Below are 24,730 nucleotides of genomic sequence, written 5' to 3'. Positions count from 1 at the left end.
TTGACTCAGAATTTCAGGTGATAGGAGCGAGCTTCTGACCAGAAATCAATAGAAAATCAAGCTTAACGCTTATGGATCTGGTTGGGGGCTAGTCAACCGCCTGGTGCAGCCATATACGTACGTCTTTATTGCCCTTTGTTACATTCACCATTTGGTCCACTTTAATGTTCGGCCCTTTGCACATCAAATTGATGATAAATTGCAAATTGCGACCATAAAATCCCCAGAGAGTTATTGAAAAATTTCAGCGAAGAGGTCGTAAGGAACCAATGAAAAGGTATAGCATTTCATATTTATGGTATTTTCAGCTCTCATTTCATAAATATTAGGAAAGAAATATGTATGTAGGTTCAAAAATTCTTATGCTGCTGTTGATAAATAAGTGTTTGGGGAAAACGTTAAAGGTATTACCTAAAATACATTTACTTTTGCAATTGGCATTACCATAATAATTATTTATTAAAAATAAACGTGTGGTTCTACTTTGATTAAGAGTTTAAGATCATGTTTGAATTTGCCACAATCGATTTTTAAAGTTTTATAGACTTTTAAATTGATCTATGCAATAATTGTTTGCTAGCCAGTTAGACTGAAACCCTTTTGGAGTCATTATCTCTTATTTCAATTAAGGGCAAAAAAGTCGCTTTGGCAGTTGGGCCGATTGCGATGGTCTGGCTCAATTAAACGACATCGAGTCCTTCGTTGGAGGGAATTGAGCGGACGAATTCAGGGGATTTCCCGGGATAAGGGATACGGGTGGCGACATCTTCGACTGGCACATGCCCGTATGCAAATTGCGCCATAATCTCCACTGAGCGTCGGGCATTGAGTCGTCGCCTATTGATTATCAGTTTTGCATACTAATATGCCCAAGTCGGCAGTGCATTGAAATCGAGCCAAATAAAGTGACAAGCTCCGTGTCCCACTGTTTGTTTCTGCCCGTCCCTGTCGCTCCCACCACGCGTCTCTTTCGCACGTTTGCCATGGCAGCTGTCAGGGGGTTCCCCTCGCTTGAATGTGTGCTATGTGTCCGGGCTTAAGTAGCTTTGTGTGTCTGTATGAGTGAGTTTGTGTGGTTATACCATTTTTTGTTTCGCTTTTCTCGGTTTTCGATTTTCACCACGGCATTTCCACGAAATCTTGTTTTTCCTTTCGATTCCGCTTTTTGCTGGCATTTTTTTGCCTAACCTTATCGAATGTACTACAAAGCGGAAGGGAACTAGTTATTCGTAACTACAAAGAATTAGGTACGCAATAAGTCGTGATTTCTGCATACAAAAATAGGACTTCTTTACTTCTATTTGAAGTTGAATTTATAGGAAATTTTCCAAAGAAAGCTATTTAAAGCTTCGTCCCTATGTTGCCCTTTATTTTTGGTTTGTTGAGAAGTGCCAACGCCGTCGTCAACGTCACCATTGTTTTATCACTCTGTAGTTCTCATTTTTTGTGGGTGGGTTGTATCACATTACGTATACGCATTTAGTTCCAATTTTTGCCTTTCGCTCCGTGGGCTTCGCTTTATTTTTATCGCCTTGCGTGTGTACGCGAGTTTTCCATGTGTCTTAGTGTGTTACTGTGTTTGCACTACCACTGGCGGTTTTTTTTTGCTTCCGCTTTTCCTCGACTGTTTTCCACTTGCTTGTGTATTTCCGCTGAAGTCATAATGGGAAACAGCTGATAGTACACGCCCCCTTCCACTGCCCCCTAATCGAGCCCTTTCTCCAGGGACACAAACAGGGCGCGGGGCAGCCATAAAAGAGTTCTGGGCGTTAATGGGCGTGTTTTTTGGGCTTTCTATAGTATATCTTCTGTTTATATGGGCCCGTTCTTGTTTTTGAGTGCTGCAACATTGGTTTTACATAAGTTGTCCTTTTTGAAGCACCCAAACTCCTGCGAACTTGGGACTCTGGACCCTGAAACCTGAAACCCGCGCCACGCAAACAGAGCCAATTACTCATACAGGGAACTAAATATTTTAAATTCTAAATTGCGAAAAGCGTGGGAAAACAATGCTGCAAGGTAAAAAAAATGATTACATTTTTCATCTCCAAAGTTTTCGAAATATCATATTTTGAAAACTAAACGTGCGCAATAAACTAGTTGGTAGAAAAACGATTCTAGCCTTCAAGTTTCAAAAATTGTGTTTTTCCGAAACCAGCTTCTTTAAGCTGGACAATCCGGCCTAAACAATCAATCAGCGCACAATCCATAACATTTGGCCCGAAACATAAAACAACACACAACGATTTCAATGGGCAGACTTTGGGCAGCTGTCAGTTGGCATTAAAAGTTGTTTGGATGGCGTATTATAATTGCATTTGGTCATTTTTATTTGGAGAATTGGAGTCCCAGAGGGAAGCGGGAGTTGGGCAGAAGTGAGTGATTTATGGTGGGAAGAACGCATGGCACACAGGGCGTATGATAAATGTCTGCAACGAGCTAAATTTGTTAAGGATGGAAATGAAATTACAGAAGTGCTCAAAGCGAACTCAAAAGGAAACAAAAACAGGCACGCATAGACACAGAAAAAATAAGATTAATTCATTAAACGGGGATAGGTGAACAAAAGTCAACATATGTTGCAATTTCAAGAGCTCAACAACTCCTTATCGAATTTGAAGCCTGGATATACAGGATATAGATAGAATAAAGTTTCTTTTAAAATATAAGAATAATAAAATATTTGTCTATTTAATTTTGAATGTGTTTTTGTAGCTATAATTATCAATACTATATCTATTATTTGAATTGAAATTTTAGTATTACGTCATTATTTTTATCCGTGCACCCCACACACACATTTGCAATATTAATGATGCTGCTGCTTATGTAAATTGAAAGCAAAAAGGAAACCGCAGAGCGTCGTCATCATTATCATCATCATTTGCATCAGCATCATCATCAACTATAAAACTGTTCTTATTCTACCATTTTCAGCGGAATCAGAGCCACAGCAGGGAAAGCAAGGCAAACAAACGATATGCGTAAAGGCCAGGCCAAAAAGGACAAGATAACAAATCCCCCAGCAGCACTTAAGGCATAAATCTCAAACTCAATCAACCATCTGAGCCTAAGAAAGAGCAGCAGAAAGGAGCTGGTCCAAAAGACAGGGACAAACGATCTAAGTGGCTGCCTTTCGTCTGGATATTGGGACAAAGTCGGCAGCTGAATAGGGAGCAGGATAAAAAGGAGCGGGAGCAGAAAGGGGAGCACCATCGTCATCCTGCATGTTGATTTCACTTGAAATTGCGACCGCAACGAAGGACAAACAGTAGAAAGCTTTCAAGGACGTAACATGGCCAGGTAAGTCGACTTTGGCCTTCTGCAAATAAATTTTGCCGGCAATTTATATATTCGCTGGCCTGTCAAAATACATTTCTAGTTCAATGCAAACGAAAGCGATGAAAGAAATTCGCATTTGTCATTAGCCGGAATAAATGACAACGTGCCGCGGTTCTCGATATTTTGGGGCATTTTTTTTGGATATGATATAAGTAAATTGCTTTCAATTGTTTTTCGTTGTGGGACGACACGTAACCGTCGAGAAAAGTGTCCAGGTGTTCACTAGAGACATACGTTGTCAAAGTACCATATGATAAAATATATCACACATTCGGTGACAAACAGTTCAACGTCCCTTTTATTAGACAGTTAGTTGTTTGCAAAAAGTAAAACAATAGCTTCCTTGCAAGCTTAAGTAAATTTATTTTTAATCAACACAAAATTCTTGGTACTCTATAGAGCCAAAATAATTTGTCTGTTTTTGTAATAACCTGTTAGGAGAATCACAACCGATTAAGCAATGCCTCCTATAATTGTCCACTTAATAGTGCTGTTCATTCGTTCAATTTTAATTTTATTATTTTACAATTTAAGTAAAGTGTATACAGTTTAATTATAATAGAGAATTAAAACTAACCAATTGGCTTGCAGAATGCTAAGTATATTATATATTTACCATCCAATGTACGTGTGAATGTTACATAAAGAAAAGAGTCAAGTGGAAATCTGCTTTTTTCGCCTATGGACCGTATTGCAAAGCGGGACCTTATCAATCGAAACATTTTTTGACAAATCGACAGTAATTTACGAGACATATAGAAAAATGATCAAGAATATATGTATATACTTTATATGGTCGGAAGAGCTTTCTTCTGCCTGTTACACACTTTTCAACGAATATAGTATACCCTGTTCACTCTACGAGTAACGGGTAAAATAAGATAATATAGATTTGGGGATAACTTTCTTATTAATGAGCAGGCGATATGTGCTGCGCTTAAAAATAAGCAGCACACATATTAAGATACCAAACCCACAATGGAGCCCTCGGATTAGTATAACGAAAATATTCCAAAGGTTGCTATTCAATTCTATAACCGAAACGAGGAATAATATCCACGATCCGCCCATAATTGCGAAGATCCGTAGATATGATAGGATCCTCGGATGAGAAAATGTAGTAATTATATTTAAGGATCATAAGCTCGAAGGTTAAAGTACTTACTTTTGAAAATCGACGGTAAGGCAAGCTGGGGTCCGATCTGGTCGTATTGTTAACTTATTGATTTCTCTTTTCGTTTTTTTAATGTGGTTGATAGTCAGAGCAAACATAATAATATTCATGGCACTAAGGATCGTAAAGGGTCCAAGATAATAAACCCAGGAAGCTAACTTATTAACTGTAAATTGAAGTTAAAAAGTAAGAAAGGTTAATACTTTAAAATGACTTCTCGCATAGAGACGTACCCTCCACCGAGCATCTACTGAAGCCAACTAAAGGCAACCAGTTCCATTTTTGGAGATCCTCTTCCCAAAGTTGATTCATCAATAAGGTTATACTTAGTGGAATAGCAGATATACCCCAGACAAAGATACTGTAAAACAGAAACTGATGGCGATGTTCTTGGCGATCGACCGAAGTGATTTTCTTCCATAAACAAAAGCTATTTACAGAGAGCCAAAGATAAGTGGCAAAATCAAAGAAGTACGAGATATAACCTAAAGAACACAAATTCAGTAAAAATAAAGGTACAATAATATATTAAATATATTAAATCACTAACCTGCCACTGAGCAAAAGTCATCTATCAGTCTTAATTCATCTATAAGCCAGATCAGGTATGCAAGAAATATGCTGAATATGCAACTCACCAGGCACATTCCAAAGACATTTCGTAGTTCTTTTACGAAAAGGTAAATGCCGATTGTTAAGATATAGCATATAAGAGATACTGATGTGACTAAAGAAAACTCTGAGAATTAAAGATTTTATGGAAAGTTTTCTTTATAGACATTGCCTTACGCTCATAAGCTCCTGGTATCGCTATCGATGACCACTCGTGTAAAACAATCCATATGGTTTCTGGGAAGTCCGAGTAAATCTGATGGGGATAAAAACAGTATTCCTCTTTGGTCTTGAGCCTCTTGTCGGAGTGAATATATATGGATCCGTTCTGAAATTAATCGGAATTATTCTGTTCTGTCAAATAGACAGGAAATTATATTATCGATCTGGGGTATACCTTGTACAACGTGTACTCATCTCTGCTCAGACCAATCATTTCATCTAAATCCCAAAACGGTGTAGTAAACAGGGTTTGATTGTTAAAATATAGGGTCTCTGTCGAATTGTCATCGAGTTTTATGTTTAAACAAAGTTTTGTTCGGAAGAGTTGCTCCTCAAAACTACAACCGCCATTGGCCACCATATTCTTACGAGGGCAACAAATCCGAATGCAGTTCCAGGGATCTGCATCGTCGTTACAATTGTTATCACAATTTACAAATGATCTCGCTTCAGTATCATTGGAGTCTGTATGAACCGCTCTAAATTTTGACAAGCTTAATACAAGAAATGTACCAAACAATTTAAGCTTCATTTGAGGTCTTGAAACGTTCTGCGTGGATAACCAAACTATATTGACGAATAACTTGTATAGCTCTATTACTAATCCAATTTTTTAAAAAGAGAACTCTTGTTGATATGAGGGTTCTGTAATGGACACAATCTTGGTACACACGTGTCACATATTAATACTCGTGTGTTTAAAAAACTATACATATGTATTTACACGCTCATAATTGGGAATGCGATAATATTTTAAAACAAGAGAAAACGCTATAGTCTAGTTCTTCGACCATCTGATGCCGGTTACTCAGCTAGAGGAAATTCCTCTTTTAATTTTGGCAAATAATATAACAAAATTTCAAAAGTATTTACGAGGCGGTTATGGGCGGACTGTGGGCGTTAGCGTGGTCGTGGCAACACAAACGTGGGCTGCATCAATGTCTTTACTTAAAGCGAAAAAAAAAAATCGCATTTATCATTAGCCGAAATAAAAGTGCAGTGGCTCTCGATGTTATTGGGGTATTATTTGGGAAATGATAAAAGTAAATTGCGTGCAGTTGTGTTTCGATGTAGATAAGTGTAAAGTTGTTCAATGTGAGACTACCTCATAATTTGATATAAAACCCATTTGGTGACAAACAGTTTAGAGCTTATTCCACTTCCCTTTAATTATAAAAGTAGTAAAACAACAGCTTCCCACAGCAAATCACAGCTTATGTATTTGGACTCTACACAGCCAAACTATTTCGTCTTTGTTAATTAACATTTAGCGCATATCTGCTAGAAGAAAAAAACATCCAGATTGTTTAAGCAATGCCTCCGATAAACGACGTTATCAACGATTGTCCAATTGAAAGTCCTGTTCATAAATTCCATTTAAATTATATTATTTTACAATTTTTCATCATGCGTGAGTGATTGGCTTGCAGAATGCTAAGAAAGTATATATTTACCATCCAATGAACGTGCGAATGTTACATAAAATGAATAGAGAACCATATAGTCGAGTTTCCCGACCACCTGATACCCGTTACTCAGCTAGTGAAACTGCGAAGGAGGCTCTTCAAAACTGGCAGTTTTTAGCGGTTTTTTTGCGTTAGAGTGGGCCGGGGAAAAAGTTTTTCTGCAGATCGATAGAAATTTATAATAGTAGCAAAAGAATTAAAAAATATCAAAACATTTGACAAAAGTGTGGACATGGCAGCTTTGGGCGATTTGTGGGCGTTAGAGTGGGCGTGGAAATTTTTTTTTTTGCAAATTGAGAGAAATTTACAAGACTAATAAGATAATGAAAAAATATCAAAACATTTTTCAAAAGTGTGGGCGTGGCAAATTGAGAGAAATTTACAAGACTAATAAGATAATGAAAAAATATCAAAACATTTTTCAAAAGTGTGGGCGTGGCAGTTTTGGGCGGTATGTGGGCGTAGCCAATGAATCGACAAACTTGCGCTGCGTCCATGTATCTGGAGTCTGTATGCTTAATCTGTTTTTGTAGTTCCTGAGATGTCGACGTTCATACGGACGGACAGACAGACGGACATGGCTCCTGATCAAGAATATATATACTTTATATGGTCGGAAACGCTTCCTTCTGCCTGTTACATACTTTTCAACGAATCTAGTATACCCTTTTACTCTACGAGTAACGGGTATAAAAACAGTTAAGTGGAATCAATTCTTTTTTCGCCTTTGACCGTTTTGCAAACCAGGATCTTATCAATCGATAACTAATCATAGCCCTGATTTTAACAACTTTAATGACCTATAGATTTTATTAAAGCTTTTAATCTATATAAAAATTATAAATCATTATTTTTTTGAATAAAAATATAACAAGAATTTTTTTTAGAAATTGTTCCACTTTATAAGCCTATTTTAAAATTAAAATATTTGTAGACAATGTTGAATTGTATTGGTTCATCAATAATCAAACATGATTTGTGCATCGGGCTGTGTTTATAAGTTCTCACAACGAATTCTGATTATAATATACTATGTCATTAAAGAAAAAATTGGATTTTGGGGAGAACTTACTTATTAATGAGCAAGCGATAGGTGCTGCGCTTAAAAATAAGCAGCACACATGTTAAGATACCCAAACCACGATGGAGCACTCGAACTAGTATAACGAAAATATTCCATAATTTGGAATTCAATTCTAGCATCGAAACGAAGAATAGTATCCAAGATCCGCCCATAATGGCGAAGATCCGGAGATATAAGAGGGTCCTTGGATGAGAAGACTTTATAATTATAATAAAGGATCAAAAGCTCCAAGGTTATAGCACTTACTTATGAAAATCGACAGTAAGGCACATTGTAGTTCCATCTGGTCGATGGGTTAAGTTATTGATTTCTCTTTTCGTTTTTGTAATGTGTTTGATAGTCAAAACGAACATAATAATATTAATGGTACAAAAAGTAATAGAAGGCCCTAGGTAATAAACCCAGGAAGACAACTTAAAGACTGTGAATTGGATTTTAAAGGTGTGATAGGTTAAAACATTAAAATGGTTTTGGCATAGAGACCTACCCTCCACCGAGCATCTACTGAAGCCTACTAACGGCATCCAGTTCCATTTCTGGAGATCCGCTTCCCAAAGTTGATTTATCAAAAAGATGATGCCGAGTGGTATGGTAGATATGCCCCAGACAAAGATACTGTAAAACAGAAACTGATGGCGATGTTCTTGGCGTTCGATCGATGTGATTTTCTTCCATAAACAATAGCTGGTTACAGAGAGCCAAACAGAAGAGGCAAAGTCAAAGAAGTAAGACATATAACCTGTAGAACACAAATTCGGTAAAAATAAAGGTACAATAATATATTAAATATATTAAACCACTAACCTGCCACTGAGCAAAAGTCATCAATCAGTCTTAGTTGATCCATAAGCCAGATCAGGTAGGTAAGAAATATGCAGAATATGCAACTCACCAGGCACATTCCAAAGAAATTTCGTAATTCTTTTACGAAAAGATATATGCCGATTGTTAAGATATAGCATATAAGAGAAACTGGTGTGACTAAAGAAAACTCAGAGTTAAATGAAAGTGTTTTTTATAGACATTGCCTTACGCTCGTAAGCTCCTGGTATCTTTATAAATGACCATTCGTGTAAAACAATCCATATGGTTTCTGGGAAGTCCGAGTAAATCTGATGGGGATAAAAACAGTATTCCTCTTTGGTCTTGAGCCTCTTGTCGGAGTGAATGTATATGGTTCCGTTCTGAAATTAATTGGAATTATTCTGTTCTGTCAAATAGACAGGAAATTATATTATCGATCTGGGGTATACCTTGTACAACGTGTACTCATCTCTGGTCAGACCGATCATTTCATCAATATCCCAAAACGGTGTTGTAAGCAGGGTTCGGTTGTTGAAATATAGGGTCTCTGTCGAATTGTCATCGAGTTTTACGTTTAAACAAAGTTTTGTTCGAAAGAGTTGCTCCTCAAAACTACAACCGCCATTGGCCACCATATTCTTACGAGGGCAACAAATCCGAATGCAGTTCCAGGGTTCTGCGTCATCGTTACAATTGTTATCACATTTTACACATGATTTCCCTTCAGTATAATTAGAGTCTGTATGAACCGCTCCGAATTTAGACAAGCTTAAAATAAGAAATGTACCGAACAATTTAAGCTTCATTTGAGAGCTGGAAACTTTCTGCGTGGATAACCAGACTATATTGACGCTCGAATAATTCGTATAATTTGTATAGCCCTATTTCTAATAAAAATTTTTGAACAGAGAGCTCGAGCTGATATGCGTCTTCCCTAAGGGACACAATCTCGGTACAATCGTTGCACATATTAATACTCGTGTGTTTAAAAAACAGTACATATTTACACACCCATAATTGGGAATGCGATAATATACCAAAACAAGAAAAAACTCTATAGTCCAGATCCTCGACTGTCAAATACCTGTTACACAACTAGTAAAGGTGCGAACGAGAAATTTCAACATTCATTTTGCATATCGATAGCCAAGAAATATAATAAACAGGGCGTTAGAATGGGCGTGGCGACATGGGTCAACAAACTTGGGCTGCGTCGTTGTCTCCAAGTTTTATATATGTATCTATAAATTTAGTAGATTATTAATTATAGTTATTTAGGTTAAATTCAAGAGATTTTGTCTCCTTTTCAATCGCCTTACGGTGGGACATCAGTCTTACGTTCCACCGTTTGTATGCCAAGATCTCTGTGCAGAGTCTGGTTACTCATGTACCATTCGCTGGCGGTAATGGCTCTTGACGACTTGTTCTGCATCGTTTGCACTTTTCTTTTCCATTTTGATGCTGTTTCAATACCCCAGATTTGGCGTCCATGGGTCCAAGTGGGTGCTATGACATGTTGGTAGATAAAACGCTTGCGCCGAAGTGCCAAGTAGATCGCGTAGAAACGTGGTCCCAGAACACTTTCTTGGGGGACACAGGAGTGAAAGAACCTGCTGGGGATGTAGCGGCCCGGCATTGGACTACAATCTCTCTGACTTTTGCCAGTAGTCCCATATGCCACACTCGGTCGAAGGCTTGCTGGATATCAAGAAACACTCTCGATGGTCGAATGCCTTGGGTCCTTGGTTTACGACTCTATGTAGTTGCTCAATGGTACTGTGACCAGAGCGGAATCCAAATTGATGGTTGGGGATCGTTTTGCTGTCATCCTTACATTCAACAAGTCCAGAAGTGAACAGACTTTCACTTTTAGTGAAGGTAGAAGACTGATCGGCCGATATGAACTGTTGTCCTGTTCTGGCTTTCCCGGCTTAAGGATCATTGAAATCCTGGCACTCTTCGATTGCTTCGGAAAATAATGAACTCTTAGGATCGCATTGAAGATCAATGTGATCAAAAGAAGTGCTCGCTTCGAGAGTATTTGTATTATTCCATCTGCAATCAGATCCTTCCCAGGGGCTTTCTTGACTTTAAGAGCTTTCCCTGCTAGTCACCATGTTCCATGACCGCAAACTCTAAACGTAATTTTTCACATTTGTGTAAGTGATAAAAATACTAATGCACCGATTCTCATCATCTAGGTTTATATAGACTGAAGATTTTAAATCTTGCACACTTTTTGACTGCATTCACAACCAACCTTTTTGTAAAAACCACGAATTTTTATTTTCTGAGTTTGTTTGACAGGAGTTTGTTTTAAAATTTCGAAAAGATTTTTGTTCATCGACGACAAATAACCCTCTCGAGTAAGTTCAGACTAAAACTGTGACCCCTTGTAAAAATTTGTTAAAATAAAATGTCGACCTTCGAAAAAAAATTTTTTAGATATAAAAAGAATTTTCTTCATATCTCTATACAAAGCGACTGCAGACTCTAAAGGTAGTTCCCCCCCTTAAAGTGAAGAAAGAAATTGGCTTTTATCAGAAGTCGAAATATATCAAATAGCCGTGGTTCTTAATATTTGTGGGCAATGATAAAAATAAATTGCTTTCCATTGTTTTTATACCCGTTACTCGTAGAGTAAAAGGGTATACTAGATTCGTTGAAAAGTATGTAACAGGCAGAAGGAAGCGTTTCCGACCATATAAAGTATATATATTCTTAATCAGGATCAGTAGCCGAGTCGATCTGGCCATGTCCGTCTGTCCGTCCGTCTGTCTGTCCGTCTGTCCGTATGAACGTCGAGATCTCAGGAACTACAAAAGAAAGTTGAGATTAAGCATACAGACTCCAGGGACATAGACGCAGCGCAAGTTTGTCGATTCATGTTGCCACGCCCACTCTAACGCCCAAAAACCGCCAAAAACTGCCACGCCCACACTTTTGAAAAAGGTTTTGATATTTTTTCATTTTTGTATAAGTCTTGTAAATTTCTATCGATTTGCCAAAAAACTTTTTGCCACGCCCACTCTAACGCCCACAAACCGCCAAAACTGCCACGTTCACACTTTTGACAAAGGTTTTGAGATTTTTTCATTTTTGTATTAGTCTTGTAAATTTCTATCGATTTGCCATAAAACTTTTTGCCACGCCCACTTTAACGCCCACAAACCGCCCAAAACTGCCACGCCCACACTTTTGAAAAATGTTTTGATATTTTTTCATTTTTGTATTAGACTTGTAAATTTCTATCGATTTTCCAAAAAACTTTTTGCCACGCCCACTTTAACGCCTACAAGCCTCCAAAAACTGTCAGTGTTAAAAACTCTCATTCGCACTTCCACTAGCTGAGTAACGGGTATCAGATAGTCGACTATAGCGTTCTCTCTTGTTTATTGTGGGAGCACATGTAACCGGTGAGAAGTGTCCATCTATTTACTGAGGACATGAAATGTGAGAGTAAAACCCTTTTGGTGACAAACAGCTTAAAGCGGTTACAAGTGTCTTTAATTTTAAAGCTAGAGTTACGCAAATAAGTAAAACAACAGCTTTCTTTCAAACTTTAGTTAATTTATTTGTTCTCTACAAAGCCAAACTATTTCGTAGGCCTGTCTTTGGTAATTAACATTTAGAGCATATCTGCTAGGAAAAAATACACATTATGCAATGTTCAACTTTAATTATATTATTTTACAATTTTCATCCACTTATCGGGTTTTGCAAACCCAAACCTTTTCAATTGATAATTATATCATAGCTCTGATGATTAACAAGTTTGTTGTTTAGAAATTGTTTCACTTTATAGGACTATCTTAAAATTAAAATATTTGTAGACAATGTTAAATTGTATTGGTTCCTTAATAATCAAACATGATTTTTGCATCGGGCTGTGTTTATAAGTTCTAACCACGTATTCTGATTATAATATAATTATGATATTAATGAAAAACAAGAGAAAACGCTATAGTCGAGTTCCCCGACTATCTGATACCCGTTACTCAGCTAGTGGAAGTGCGAAGGAGAGTCTTTAACACTGACAGTTTTTGGCGGTTTGTAGGCGTTAGAGTGGGCGTGGCAAAAAGTTTTTGGAAATCGATAGAAATTTACAAGTCTAACACAAAAATGAAAAAATATCAAAACATTTTTCAAAAGTGTGGGCGTGGCAGTTTTGGGCAGTTTGTGGGCGTTAGAGTGGGCGTGGCAAAAGTTTTTGGCAAATCGATAGAAGTTTACAAGATTAATACGAAAATGAAAAAATATCCAAACATTTTTCAAAATTGTGGGCGTGGCAGTTTTGGGCGGTTTGTTAGAGTGGGCGTGGCAACATGAATCGACAAACTTGCGCTGCGTATATGTCTCTGGAGTGTGCATGCTTAGTCTCAACTTTCTAGCTTTTATAGTTCTTGAGATCTCGACGTTCATACAGACAGACAGACGGACGGACAGACGGACATGGTCAGATCGACTCGGCTATTGATCCTGATCAAGAATATATATACTTTATATGGTCGGAAACGCTTCCTTCTGCCTGTTACATACTTTCAACGAATCTAGTATACCCTTTTACTGTACAAGTAACGGGTTTAAATAGGGATTTGAGGAGAACTTACTTATTAATGAGCAGGCGATAGGTGCTGCGCTTCAAAATAAGCAGCACAAATACTAAGATACCAAAACCACGATGGAGCACTCGGATTAGTATAACGAAAATATTCCAAAAGTTTGCTTTTAATTCTACGATCACAACGAGGAACAGTAACCAAGATCCGCCAATAATGGTGAAGATCCGCAGATATGATAGGAACCTTGGATAAGAAAATGTAGTAATTATATTAAAAGATCATAAGCTCCAAGTTAAAGCACTTACTTTTTAAAATCGACAGTAAGGCACATTGTGGTTCCATCTGGTCGATGGGTTAAGTTATTGATTTCTTTTTTCGTTTTTTTAATGTGGTTGATAGTCAAAACGAACATAATAATATTCATTGCACTTAGGATCATAAAAATACCCCGATAATAAACCCATGAAGACCACCTATAAACTGTAAATTGAAGGTAAGAAATTGTAACACTTTAAAGCGACTTCTGCCATAGAGACGTACATTCCACCGAGCACATAAAAAAGCCTACTAAGGGCAACCAGTTCCATTTCTGAAGATCCTCTTCCCAAAGATGATTCATCAATACGATTATACCTAGTGGAATAGCAGATATGCCCCAGACAAAGATACTGTAAAACATGAACTGATGGCGATGTTCTTGGCGATCGATCGCTGTAACTTTCTTCCATAAGCAAAAGCTAGTTATAGACAGCCAAAGATAAGTTGCAAAATCAAAGAAGTACGAGATATAACCTATAGAACACAATTTCAGTAAAAATAAGAGTACAATTTATTTTTGATGCTTCTTTTATATTTAAATATAATATATGTAAATAAAATATATTAAACCACAAACCTGCCAGTAAGCAAAAGTCATCTATCCATCTTAATTCATCTATAAGCCAGATAAGGTAGGTAAGAAATATGCAGAATATGCAACTGACTAGGCACATTCCAAAGACATTTCGTAGTTCTTTTACGAAAAGATAAATGCCGATTGTGAAGATATAGCATATAAGAGAAACTGATGTGACTAAAAAAACTCTGAGAGTTAAAGAAAAGTGTTCTTTATAGACATCGCCTTACGCTCGTTAGTTCCTGGTATAAATATTACATTCCACTCGTGTAAAATAATCCATATGGTTTCTGGGAAGTCCGAGTAAATCTGATGGGGATAGAAACAGTATTCCTCTTTGGTCTTGAGCCTCTTGTCGGAGTGAATGTATATGGTTCCGTTCTGAAATTAATCGGAATTATTCTGTTCTGTCTAATAGACAGAAAAATATAGCATAGATCTGGGATATACCTTGTACAACGTGTACTCATCTTTGGTCAGTCCGATCATTTCTTCTAAAGCCCAAAACGGTGTTGTAAGCAGAGTTTGGTTGTTGAAATATAGGGCCTCTGTCGAATTGTCATCGAGTTTTATGCTTAAATTAAGTTTTGTTCGAAAGAGTTGCTCCTCAAAACTACAACCACCATTGGCCATCATATTTTTACGAGGGCAACAAATTCGAATGCAGTGCCAGAGGTCGTCGTCATCGTTACAGTTGTTATCAACTTTTACAAATGATTTCCCTTCAGTATCATTGCAGTCTGTATGAACCGCTCCGAATTTTGCCAAGCTTAAAACAAGAAATGTACCAAACAACTTAAGATTCATTTGAGAGCACGATACGTTCTGCGTGGATAACCAAACTATATTGACCCTTTTGAATAATTTTTAAGGTTTTTATAGCTCTATTGCTATTCCAATTTTTTTAACAGAAAACTCGTGCTGATATGCGTGTTCCCTGAGGGATAATTAATTTATTTCAAATATGAATGCGTTTAAAAAGTTGTACATATCTACCGATAATTGCAAATACAATAATATTCAGAAATAATTTAGAAGCGATTGGGGTATGCACAATCCAAAGTTGGAATTTGGGGGATTAAGCCCAATGAAACGGTTGAAAACTTTCCCAAAGGTTTGGATCATATTGGCATGAGGTGCATACTTGGCATACTGTTGCACATGTGACCGGCGAGAAAAATGCCCTGCTGCACACAAGGTACTCAAAATGTATCAGTACCATACTATTTATTTTAGAATCCATTAGAAACATAGGGAAAAGTAAGTAAATTAGTCACAAACTCTTCTGGTAATAGGGGTTTTATCAATTTAAGAAGATAGAAAATAAGCCCTGGTTCCAACCGAAACTACGTTACAGAATGTCGGCGAACCGGCTCGAGTGCCGGGACCTTATCAATGGTTATGGTTGCATTGTCCAGTGAAAATGGATTAGCTTGTTTTGAATTCTAACACACGTTCATCAGTTAAGGGTTAAATCATTTCGAAAGTGGGAGCTTTAAAACCAACTATATGTTCCGAAACCAGTACTGTATAGTCTCACTGCCATATTTTGATTAGTTATGTTAGCCTGGAAGAGTCCCTTTAAAGTTCCCTTTATGGCTGATATTCAAGAATCGCAGTTGTGCAAATTTTCAGTGGAAAACTTTTTACCAGAATTTATAACCAACCACGTGTGCTTAAAAACATATCCACAGAGCCAAAACTTAACCTCGGCAAATTGGCAAGGCCACCCGACTTTAGAGCAGTGATCAGGAACCCTATTACCGGTAGTGATGCTAGTCTACCGGTAGTGAAAAGTTATTTTTATGTTCTAATTGAAGTTCATATTTCTAAAAGTTTATCGCAGTTGCCCCAATGGGAGGCAACTATGAAGTAAGCTCGCACGTGCCGTTGCATAATATGTGTCCTTCTTCGTCGTGATACCCACCACAAGCAACCACTGAGATGTACATATGTATGTTGATGTAAGGGATCTCAGATCGGAAGGACAGGTAGTTCGGCAGCCTGGAGGTGTTGCGATGAGAAACCCGATTTTTCTTGTTTCATAAAAAAAGTTTTCTAATGCTTAATATTTTTCTAGTGGCCTAAGAAAAAAGAATTTGAATACCTACATATCTCATACATTCTTGTAAACCTAATTTTTTGTATACATTCAAATACCCAAGGAATGTCAGCCTGACAATCATGATATACAACATACATACATATATTCAGAATTATTATTATTGTTACACAGCCACAGTGCAGTTTATTGGGCCCAAAGTCTTGTAGTAGGTAAACGTGTTAGGTAAAATTATTTAATGACGTAAACCGACATTGAAAACTGTATTTTAGGGAACCAAGGATACATTCTTGTGTAAAGGCTTTCTGTAAATTTGAAAAGGAATTAAACCTAATTTTTCCTAGATTATTAAAAGTAATCTTCTCAGTTTGTCTATATTGTATTCCGGAATATCCAAAAAAAAACTTAAATGAAATATAAAGAAGAAGTAATTTTCTCCGTTATTAAATTAAAAACAAAACACTTTTAAAGTAGACCATGAATCCGTCTAATTACAAATTGCCAAACAATTATCGAGGGTAACATACGATATGGTGTTACATTAGGGGTAATGCAAATCAAGTGCCATTACCATGGTAGCGCGGGTATAGAACGCATGATAAATTCATACTAAATCACGAATCGATAATCCTGACTCACGTCCTCCTTCTATCATCTATACCGTTCGGGGATAATTTTTGTGATTATTTGATTGTTCAATTAATTATAGTAGAATCAGGAAGTGCCTTTTCCTTTTTTAAAAGAATGGTGGTGAGTACACAGAACATTGGGAATCTCCGGCCGCATAGTGCACTGAAACTCCGCTTCTTTTTCCAACCGAGGCTGTAATCGGGAAAAGAAACGACAGCCGTACCATTACATGGGTTGAATCACGAACCGAGCCAAAGACCTGATTGTAGCAATTTAACGGGGGAAATATCTTTAGAGGCCGAAAAAAGGTCTTATTTGCAGTCGCATTGTAGGGATATGAAGACAATTCTTTTAATATAATATTAAATAATTTTTTTTATAATATAATTTTATTTATTTATAGTAAGGCCTGAGGTAAATTTTTTAAAAATGAATATTGTTTTCAACAACTTTTACAAGGGTCTTGTAATTCATATCGCCGCTGACATCATAACTTGTGTAAGTGATGCTGGCCACAACTTAAGTCTAATGATTTTGCAGAATGATTTTGTGGTGATGAGGAATAAACATCGATAGACCACTGAGTAAACTATTTTTTTCCCTTAGTAAATAAGATCTGATTTGATATAAAAAAAAGGAATTTACTTTTCATTTCGGATAGACAAAAGTGCCCGTTTTACAAATTGAAAAATTCTTACGAATTCGAAAGCCGGACCATCAGTTTTTTGATTTCAAATCAAATCGTAAAAATCTAACAAATTCGATTACCGGAGCATGCCTGACAGATTTTCTCAAAATGCTTATGTATATAAAAAATTATAAATCATTATTATTTTAATAAAAATATAACAAGGTTGTTGTTCAGAAATTGTATCACTTTATAGGACTATCTTAAAATTAAAATAATTGTAGACAATGTTGAATTGTATTGGTTGCTCAATAATCAAACATGATTTGTGCATCGGGCTGGGTTTATAAGTTCTCACCACGAATTCTGATTATAATATATTTATGATATTAATGAAAAAATAGGGATTTGAGGAGAACTTACTTATTAATAAGCAGGCGATATGTGCTCCGCTTAAAAATAAGCAGCACACATATGACGATACCAAAACCACAATGGAACCATTGAATTAGTATAACGAAAAAATTCCAAAAGTTTGTATTCAATTCTAGCAGCGAAACACTGAACAGTATCCAAGATCCGCCCATAATGGCGAAGATGCGCAGATATGATAGGTTCCTGGGATGGGAAGATGTAGGAATTTTATTAAAGGATCATAAGCTCCAAGTTAAAGCACTTACTTTTGAAAATCGACAGTAAGGCAAGTTGTGGTCCTATTAGTTCGTTTTGTTAAGTTATTGATTTCTCTTTTCGTTTTTTTAATGTGGTTGATAGTCGTTTATAATTTTTTTTTTTTTTTTTTTTTTTTTTTTTTTTTTTTTTTTTTTTTTTTTTTTTTTTTTTTTTTTTTTTTTTTTTTTTTTTTGATCTCTTACGGACATTTTTTGTTACATAGTCAGGTATCTGGATATGTGATGGTAAGTCAGAATGAACATAATAAATTCATCGCATTTTGGAAAAAAAAAAAACCCAAAAAAAAAAAAAAAAAAAAAAAAAAAAAAAAAAAAAAAAAAAAAAAAAAAAAAAAAAAAAAAAAACATAAAAAGACCCCGATAATAAGCCCACGAAGACCACTTAAAGACTGTGAATTGAAGTTAAAAGTTGTGATAGGTTTAAACTTTAATGTGGCTTATGGCATAGAGACGTACCCTCCACCGAGCATCTACTGAAGCCTACTAACGGCATCCAGTTCCATTTCTGGAGATCCGCTTCCCAAAGTTGATTTATCAAAAAGATGATACCGAGTGGGATGGTAGATATGCCCCAGGCAAAGATACTGTAAACCAGAAACTGATGGCAATGTTCTTGGCGACCGACCGATGTGATTTTCTTCCATAAACAAAAGCTAATTACAGAGTTCCAAACAGAAGAGGCAAAGTCAAAGAAGTAAGACATATAACCTGTAGAACACAAATTTAGTCAAAATAAAGGTACAATTAACCACTAACCTGCAGAACCTAGCATGCAGAATATGCAACTCACTATGCACATTCCAAAGACATTTCGTAGTTCTTTTACGAGAAGATAAATGCCGATTGTGAAGATATAGCATATAAGAGAAACTGATGTGACTAAAAAAATTCTGAGAGTTAAGGGAAAGTTTTCTTTATAGACATGGCCTTACGCTCGTAAGTCCCTGGTATCTTTATAAATGACCACTCGTGTAAAACAATCCATATGGTTTCTGGGAAGTCCGAGTAAATCTGATGGGGATAAAAACAGTATTCCTCTTTGGTCTTGAGCCTCTTGTCGGAGTGAATATATATGGTTCCGTTCTGAAATTAATCGGAATCTAATAGACAGGAAAATATAGTATAGATCTGGGGTACCTTGTACAACGTGTAATCATCTCTGGTCAGTCCGATCATTTCATCAATATCCCAAAACGGTGTTGTAAGAAGGTTTGGTTGTTGAAATATAGGGCCTCTGTCGAATTGTCATCGAGTTTTATGTTTAAACAAGTTTTGTTCGGAAGAGTTGCTCCTCAAAACTACAACCGCCATTGGCCACCATATTCTTACGAGGGCAACAAATCCGAATGCAGTTCCAGGGATCTGCATCGTCGTTACAATTGTTATCACAATTTACAAATGATTTCGCTTCAGTATCATTGGAGTCTGTATGAACCGCTCCGAATTTAGACAAACTTAAAATAAGAAATGTACCGAACAATTTAAGCTTCATTTGAGAGCTGGAAACTTTCTGCGTGGATAACCAAACTATATTGACGCTCCATGAATAATTCGTATAATTTGTATATAATTTGAACAAAGAGCTCGAGCTGATATGCGTCTTCCCTAAGGGACACAATCTCGGTACAATCGTTGCACATATTAATACTCGTGTGTTTAAAAAACCGTACATATTTCAACACCCATAATTGGGAATGCGATAATATACCAAACAAGAAAAACTCTATAGTCCAGATCCCGACTGTCAAATACCTGACCTGTGGGCGAACAGAAATTTCAACATTCATTTTGCATATCGATAGCCAAGAAAGCTAAGTAAAAAGCGGCTTCAGGGCGCGGCAAAATGTGTCAGCAAACTTGGGCTGCGTCTTTGTCTCTGCATACTTATGGGGGAACTACCTTTAATCGATAGGTATATTGCATGGGAATATCCGTCCAAAGTTTGGTTTGTTGACTTCAAACTAAAATTGTGGCTAGCATTACTTACACACATTAGCCGAAATAAATTCGTAGGCCTGTCTTTGGTATTTAACATTTAGCGCATATCTGCTAGGAGAAAAAAACATATTTAGATTGTTTAAGCAATGCCTCCGATAAACGACGTTATCAACGATTGTCCACATAAAAGTTAATTCCACTTTTCATTAGTATAATTTTAATTTATTTTACAGTTTTCATCCACTTATCATATCTCAGACATATTCCAATTCTTGTAAAAAAGTACATGAAATACATGGATCAGATGTTATCCATTATTATAGAGTATTTAAACTAATGCCGCTTGGAAGAATGCTAAGAAAGTATATATTTACCATCCAATGTACGTGTGAATGTTACATAACAAAGAGTCATGTGGAAATCAATGATTTTTTTTGCCTTTGGACCGTTTTGCAAACCATCACCTCATCAGTCGATAACACTGATTATTAACAACTTAGATGACATCGATTTTCTCGAAATTCTAATTTATATAAGAATGATTGATCATAATTATTATGAATAAAAATATAACATATGTTGTTCAGAAATTGTTTTACTTTATAAGACTATCTTATAATTCAAATATTTGTAGGCAATGTTGAATTGTATTGGTTTCTCATTAATCAAACATGATCTGTGCATCGGGCTGTGTTTAAAAGTTCTCACCACGAATTCTGATTATAATATACTTATGTCATTAAAGAAAAAAATAGAATTTGAGGAGAACTTACTTGTTAATGAGCAGGCGATAGGTGCTGCGCTTAAAAATAAGCAGCACACATATTAAGATACCCAAACCACGATGGAGCACTCGGATTAGTATAACGTAAATATTCCAAAAGTTGGTATTCAATTTGACCAAAGAAATCAGGAACAGTATCCAAGATCCGCCCATAATGGCGAAGATCCGCAGATATGATAGGATCCTGGGATGAGAAAATGTAGTAATTATATTTAAGGATCGTAAGCTCCAAAGTTAAAGCACTTACTTTTGAAAATCGACAGTAAGGCAAGTTTTGGTCCCATCTGCTCGTTTTGTCAACTTATTGATTTCTCTTTTCGTTTTTTTAATGTGGTTGATAGTCAGAATGAACATAATAATATTAATCGCACTAAGGATCATAAAAGGTCCCCGATAATAAGCCCACGAAGACCACCTATAAACTGTGAATTGAAGTTAAAAGGTAAAAAACTGTAATACTTTAAAGCGACTTCTGCCATAGAGACGTACCCTCCACCGAGCATCTACTGAATCCTACTAAGGGCAACCAGTTCCATTTCTGGAGATCATCTTCCCAAAGATGATTCATCAATAAGATTATACCTAGTGGAATAGCAGATATGCCCCAGACAAAGATACTGTAAAACATGAACTGATGGCGATGTTCTTCTCGATCGATCGCTGTAACTTTCTTCCATAAGCAAAAGCTAGTTATAGACAGCCAAAGATAAGTTGCAAAATCGAAGAAGTACGAGATATAACCTATAGAACACAATTTCAGTAAAAATAAGAGTACAATTTATTGTTGATGCTTCTTTTATATTTAAATAAAATATATATAAATGAAATATATTAAACCACTAACCTGCCAGTGAGCAAAAGTCATCTATCCATCTTAATTCATCTATAAGCCAGATAAGGTAGGTAAGAAAAATGCAGAATATGCAACTGACTAGGCACATTCCAAAGACATTTCGTAGTTCTTTTACGAAAAGATAAATGCCGATTATGAAGATATAGCATATAAGAGAAACTGGTGTGACTAAAGAAAACTCTGAGAGTTAAAGGAAAGTTTTCTTTATAGGCATTGCCTTACGCTCGTAAGTCCCTGGTATCTCTATTGATGACCACTCGTGTAAAACAATCCATATGGTTTGTGGAAAGTCCGAGTAAATCTGATGGGGATAAAAGCAGTATTCCGTTTTGTTCCTGAGCCTCTTTTCGGAGTGAATGTATATGGTTCCGTTCTGAAATTAATCGGAATTATTTTGTTCTGTCAAATAGACAGGAAATTATAGTATAGATCTGGGGTACCTTGTACAACGTGTAATCATCTCTGGTCAGACCGATCATTTCATCAATATCCCAAAACGGTGTTGTATGCAGGGTTTGGTTGTTGAAATATAGTGTCTCTGTCGAATTGTCATCGAGTTTTATGTTTAAACAAAGTTTTGTTCGAAAGAGTTGCTCCTCAAAACTACAACCGCCATTGGCCATCATATTTTTACGAGGGCAACAAATCCGAATGCAGTGCCAGAGATCGTTGTCATCATTACAATTGTTATCACATTTTACACATGATTTCGCTTCAGTATCATTGGAGTCTGTATGAACCGCTCCGAATTTTGCCAAGCTTAAAACAAGAAATGTACCAAACAATTTAAGCTTCATTTAAGAGCACGATACGTTCTGCGTGGATAACCAAACTATATTGACGCTCTATGAATAATTGTTTATTTCTAATCAAGTTCCATTAGGTTCGCTTTTATATTTAATATGTTTGAATAGTTTACATACATATATTATTTGGAATGCGATAACATGAGAACTTAAAAGTGATTAGAAGTGGAAATTTGGAGAATTAAAGCAAAAAAAAAAACAATTTGGGAACTTTCCCAAGGGGTTTGAACATATCGACATGAGCCATACTGTTGCTCTAAAGTTTTATAAAATGTGTGGCAATTTAATGAAAGGGTTCATGTTACCAGAAACCCTCTGTTTCATCAACAGCTAATACAGTAAGTCACTTTAAATCTGAAATGATTTGCTGCTGTTACATAACTTTAAATAAATCTAGTATGTCCTTTTACTCAACGAGTACCGGGTATACTTACTGGGCATCACATATGTACATTAATTTTTACAGATTATTCTTAATTTTCGCATTGGCTGTGATTGGGCGAAGCCGTGGCAAATTAAAGAGATTTCGCAGGACACGATGGCTGTGGATATATGCAGCACAGCTGCCTATAATGGCTAATAGTTAGCAATGGCCCTGGCCATAAGTTTTACGACTGCTAATGTGCGATCCCATGTCCTGGCCAAGTGTTGGGCCTAATGGCGGTCCTTCGACAGTTTGTCGTTCGCAGTTAGCGGAGCTTCACTGCCGCCACTTAAGGGCGATTTGTTGTTGGTCCCCCACCTTGTTGTTCCTACATTGCCACCCTTTTCTACGGCTTCTACACTCTTAAAAACATGCCTTCAACTTCACAATTCGGCACACCGAAAATTTGAGTACATGGTTTATTTCGACAAGTAAGGGGTATTTGATAAAATAAAAGTTTTATATTTTATTTCGCTTAGAGTAATAAAATTGTTTTACAATTTTGCACAATAGAAGCGTCCATTGGAGTCAAAGTAGTAAATGAAGGAAGTGAAGCAATAAATGTTAATCGAAAACCCTTGTTCTTAAACATGCAGCCATAACGTTAAAAAAACCTTCTATTTTAAAAATTCATCGGATTTCGTTTTTTGAGTGCATTAGGCCCTCTTTATCGCCGCTACAACGAGTTTCTGTGTGCAGCAAGAAAACAATGGAAAAATTTCAAGCGGATATGGATACATTTCCGGCGCGTGCTAAGTACGCACCAGCGAAAAGACAATGAGGAATTGTTTGTCATTAATTTAATTCCACTAAGGAAGACGTGCACAGTACACATGCATTAAAAAGGCGTCTCGGTTTTAAATTTCATTCGCTCCACCCATCGACATGGGAGTGTTTTGTCAGTCGAGCGAGCTTGTCCTCCAGTGAAAAGGCAAAAACAAATAATTTCAGGAGCTGAACACAAGTTGCAGGACGAGAGGGGTGGCATTATAACTAAGTAATACAAATGATCCAAGCTGGTGCGCTGGATAGAGGGTTTTCGTATTCATCCAATGCATGATGGATTTGATTGAGATCTACTATAAACAGAATGTTGAAATCGAATTATAATCATTAAAGGCAGCACGTTGAATATGATGATATTACAGTTAAAAAATTATACATTTTTCTTAAATATTGTATGATTGAGAAATAAATCATACTTAGAGCCAACACAGATGCCCGATAATTTCTTATCTCGTCTCAATTTTTTTGCGGTTGCCTTATCGTAAAGTATTTTTATAAATTGCTCATTGATTTAAAATGACGCTGCAACAATTGGATTTTTATGATAGGAATGGAAACACCTAAAGAAAGGAAGGACTTGTCATTCGAAGATGATGTTATAAGCCATGGCAGTCACTCTCCTAATACATGCATTAAATCGCATTAAATGTTGCGAGGAGAAACGTGAAAGCCACAGGTGAACAGGGACTAAGAGCAAACTGACGCCATCATCTCCTGTGTTCCTGGTCGCCTTTTGATGGCCATTGCACAACAATGTGGCTAATCTTCCTTATAGCCCATAGCCCCTGGCTCCTGGCCCCCATCCTCACCTGCTTTTCACCTGTGTGCGAATTGCGTCAGAGCCAAGATTAATGGGTTTTCATGTAAGGCTTCCATTGGGTTTTCATTTGTTTACTTTTGTCATTGATTCGGTTTTGTTTTAGTTTTTGCTTCACTGGATCCGCTTTTTTTCGGTTTTAAAATGAC

General features: G+C 36.6%; 3 protein-coding genes and 2 pseudogenes across 6 annotated transcripts; all 5 read right to left on the bottom strand.

The window, feature by feature from the left end:
* Positions 1 to 4,200: 4,200 nt before the first annotated feature.
* Positions 4,201 to 5,882, bottom strand: LOC122614425 (probable G-protein coupled receptor Mth-like 12). Its single transcript, XM_043788987.1, has 6 exons — positions 5,526 to 5,882; positions 5,306 to 5,456; positions 5,067 to 5,243; positions 4,750 to 5,001; positions 4,508 to 4,682; positions 4,201 to 4,444 (listed from the first exon to the last, which is right to left on the bottom strand). The coding sequence occupies exons 1-6, from the start codon at positions 5,880 to 5,882 to the stop codon at positions 4,201 to 4,203; spliced, it is 1,356 nt and encodes a 451-aa protein (XP_043644922.1).
* Positions 5,883 to 7,884: 2,002 nt separating this feature from the next.
* LOC122612840 lies at positions 7,885 to 9,510 on the bottom strand (annotated as a pseudogene).
* Positions 9,511 to 13,310: 3,800 nt separating this feature from the next.
* On the bottom strand, positions 13,311 to 14,968 carry LOC122612841 (probable G-protein coupled receptor Mth-like 12). Its single transcript, XM_043786694.1, has 6 exons — positions 14,612 to 14,968; positions 14,392 to 14,542; positions 14,162 to 14,338; positions 13,807 to 14,058; positions 13,572 to 13,746; positions 13,311 to 13,509 (listed from the first exon to the last, which is right to left on the bottom strand). Exons 1-6 carry the CDS (start codon positions 14,966 to 14,968, stop codon positions 13,311 to 13,313), a joined length of 1,311 nt encoding a protein of 436 aa, XP_043642629.1.
* A 2,932-nt stretch (positions 14,969 to 17,900) lies between these two features.
* On the bottom strand, positions 17,901 to 19,665 carry LOC122614424 (annotated as a pseudogene).
* Positions 19,666 to 20,790: 1,125 nt separating this feature from the next.
* Positions 20,791 to 24,730, bottom strand: LOC122612839 (probable G-protein coupled receptor Mth-like 12). 4 transcript variants are annotated; one of them, XM_043786692.1, is made up of 6 exons: positions 22,189 to 22,545; positions 21,971 to 22,121; positions 21,740 to 21,916; positions 21,385 to 21,636; positions 21,143 to 21,317; positions 20,791 to 21,079 (listed from the first exon to the last, which is right to left on the bottom strand). In XM_043786692.1, exons 1-6 carry the CDS (start codon positions 22,543 to 22,545, stop codon positions 20,881 to 20,883), a joined length of 1,311 nt encoding a protein of 436 aa, XP_043642627.1. In that variant the 3' UTR covers positions 20,791 to 20,880. The 4 variants fall into 4 exon arrangements, 2 of the variants coding, with proteins under 2 accessions (XP_043642627.1, XP_043642628.1); XM_043786693.1 differs by lacking the exon at positions 20,791 to 21,079 and adding an exon at positions 24,574 to 24,730 and having other exon boundaries at positions 21,173 to 21,310; positions 22,189 to 22,286; XR_006325652.1 differs by lacking the exons at positions 20,791 to 21,079; positions 21,143 to 21,317; positions 21,385 to 21,636; ... (1 more) ...; positions 21,971 to 22,121; positions 22,189 to 22,545 and adding exons at positions 23,764 to 24,057; positions 24,125 to 24,324; positions 24,574 to 24,730.

The sequence above is a fragment of the Drosophila teissieri genome, chromosome 2R (assembly GCF_016746235.2).
Source record: "Drosophila teissieri strain GT53w chromosome 2R, Prin_Dtei_1.1, whole genome shotgun sequence".
In the NCBI taxonomy this organism is placed as follows: domain Eukaryota; kingdom Metazoa; phylum Arthropoda; class Insecta; order Diptera; family Drosophilidae; genus Drosophila; species Drosophila teissieri.
The sequence above is the reverse complement of the archived record's forward strand: the minus strand, read 5'-3'. Positions and strand labels throughout refer to the sequence as shown.

Excerpts from the sequence above, each read along its gene's own strand:
- LOC122614425 (XM_043788987.1), bottom strand. The coding sequence starts at position 5,882 with ATGAAGCTTAAATTGTTTGGTACATTTCTTGTATTAAGCTTGTCAAAA. Across the intron at positions 5,002-5,066 it reads TGACTTTTGCTCAGTGGCAG|GTTATATCTCGTACTTCTTT; the intron begins GTTAGTGATTTA and ends TGTGTTCTTTAG. Across the intron at positions 4,445-4,507 it reads CTTACCGTCGATTTTCAAAA|GATCCTATCATATCTACGGA; the intron begins GTAAGTACTTTA and ends TTCTCATCCGAG.
- LOC122612841 (XM_043786694.1), bottom strand. The coding sequence starts at position 14,968 with ATGAATCTTAAGTTGTTTGGTACATTTCTTGTTTTAAGCTTGGCAAAA. Across the intron at positions 13,747-13,806 it reads TTTTATGTGCTCGGTGGAAT|TTTATAGGTGGTCTTCATGG; the intron begins GTACGTCTCTAT and ends TTCAATTTACAG. Across the intron at positions 13,510-13,571 it reads CTTACTGTCGATTTTAAAAA|GTTCCTATCATATCTGCGGA; the intron begins GTAAGTGCTTTA and ends TTCTTATCCAAG.
- LOC122612839 (XM_043786692.1), bottom strand. The coding sequence starts at position 22,545 with ATGAAGCTTAAATTGTTTGGTACATTTCTTGTTTTAAGCTTGGCAAAA. Across the intron at positions 22,122-22,188 it reads ATGATTACACGTTGTACAAG|AACGGAACCATATACATTCA; the intron begins GTACCCCAGATC and ends GATTAATTTCAG. Across the intron at positions 21,318-21,384 it reads CAGTAGATGCTCGGTGGAGG|TTTATAGGTGGTCTTCGTGG; the intron begins GTACGTCTCTAT and ends TTCAATTCACAG.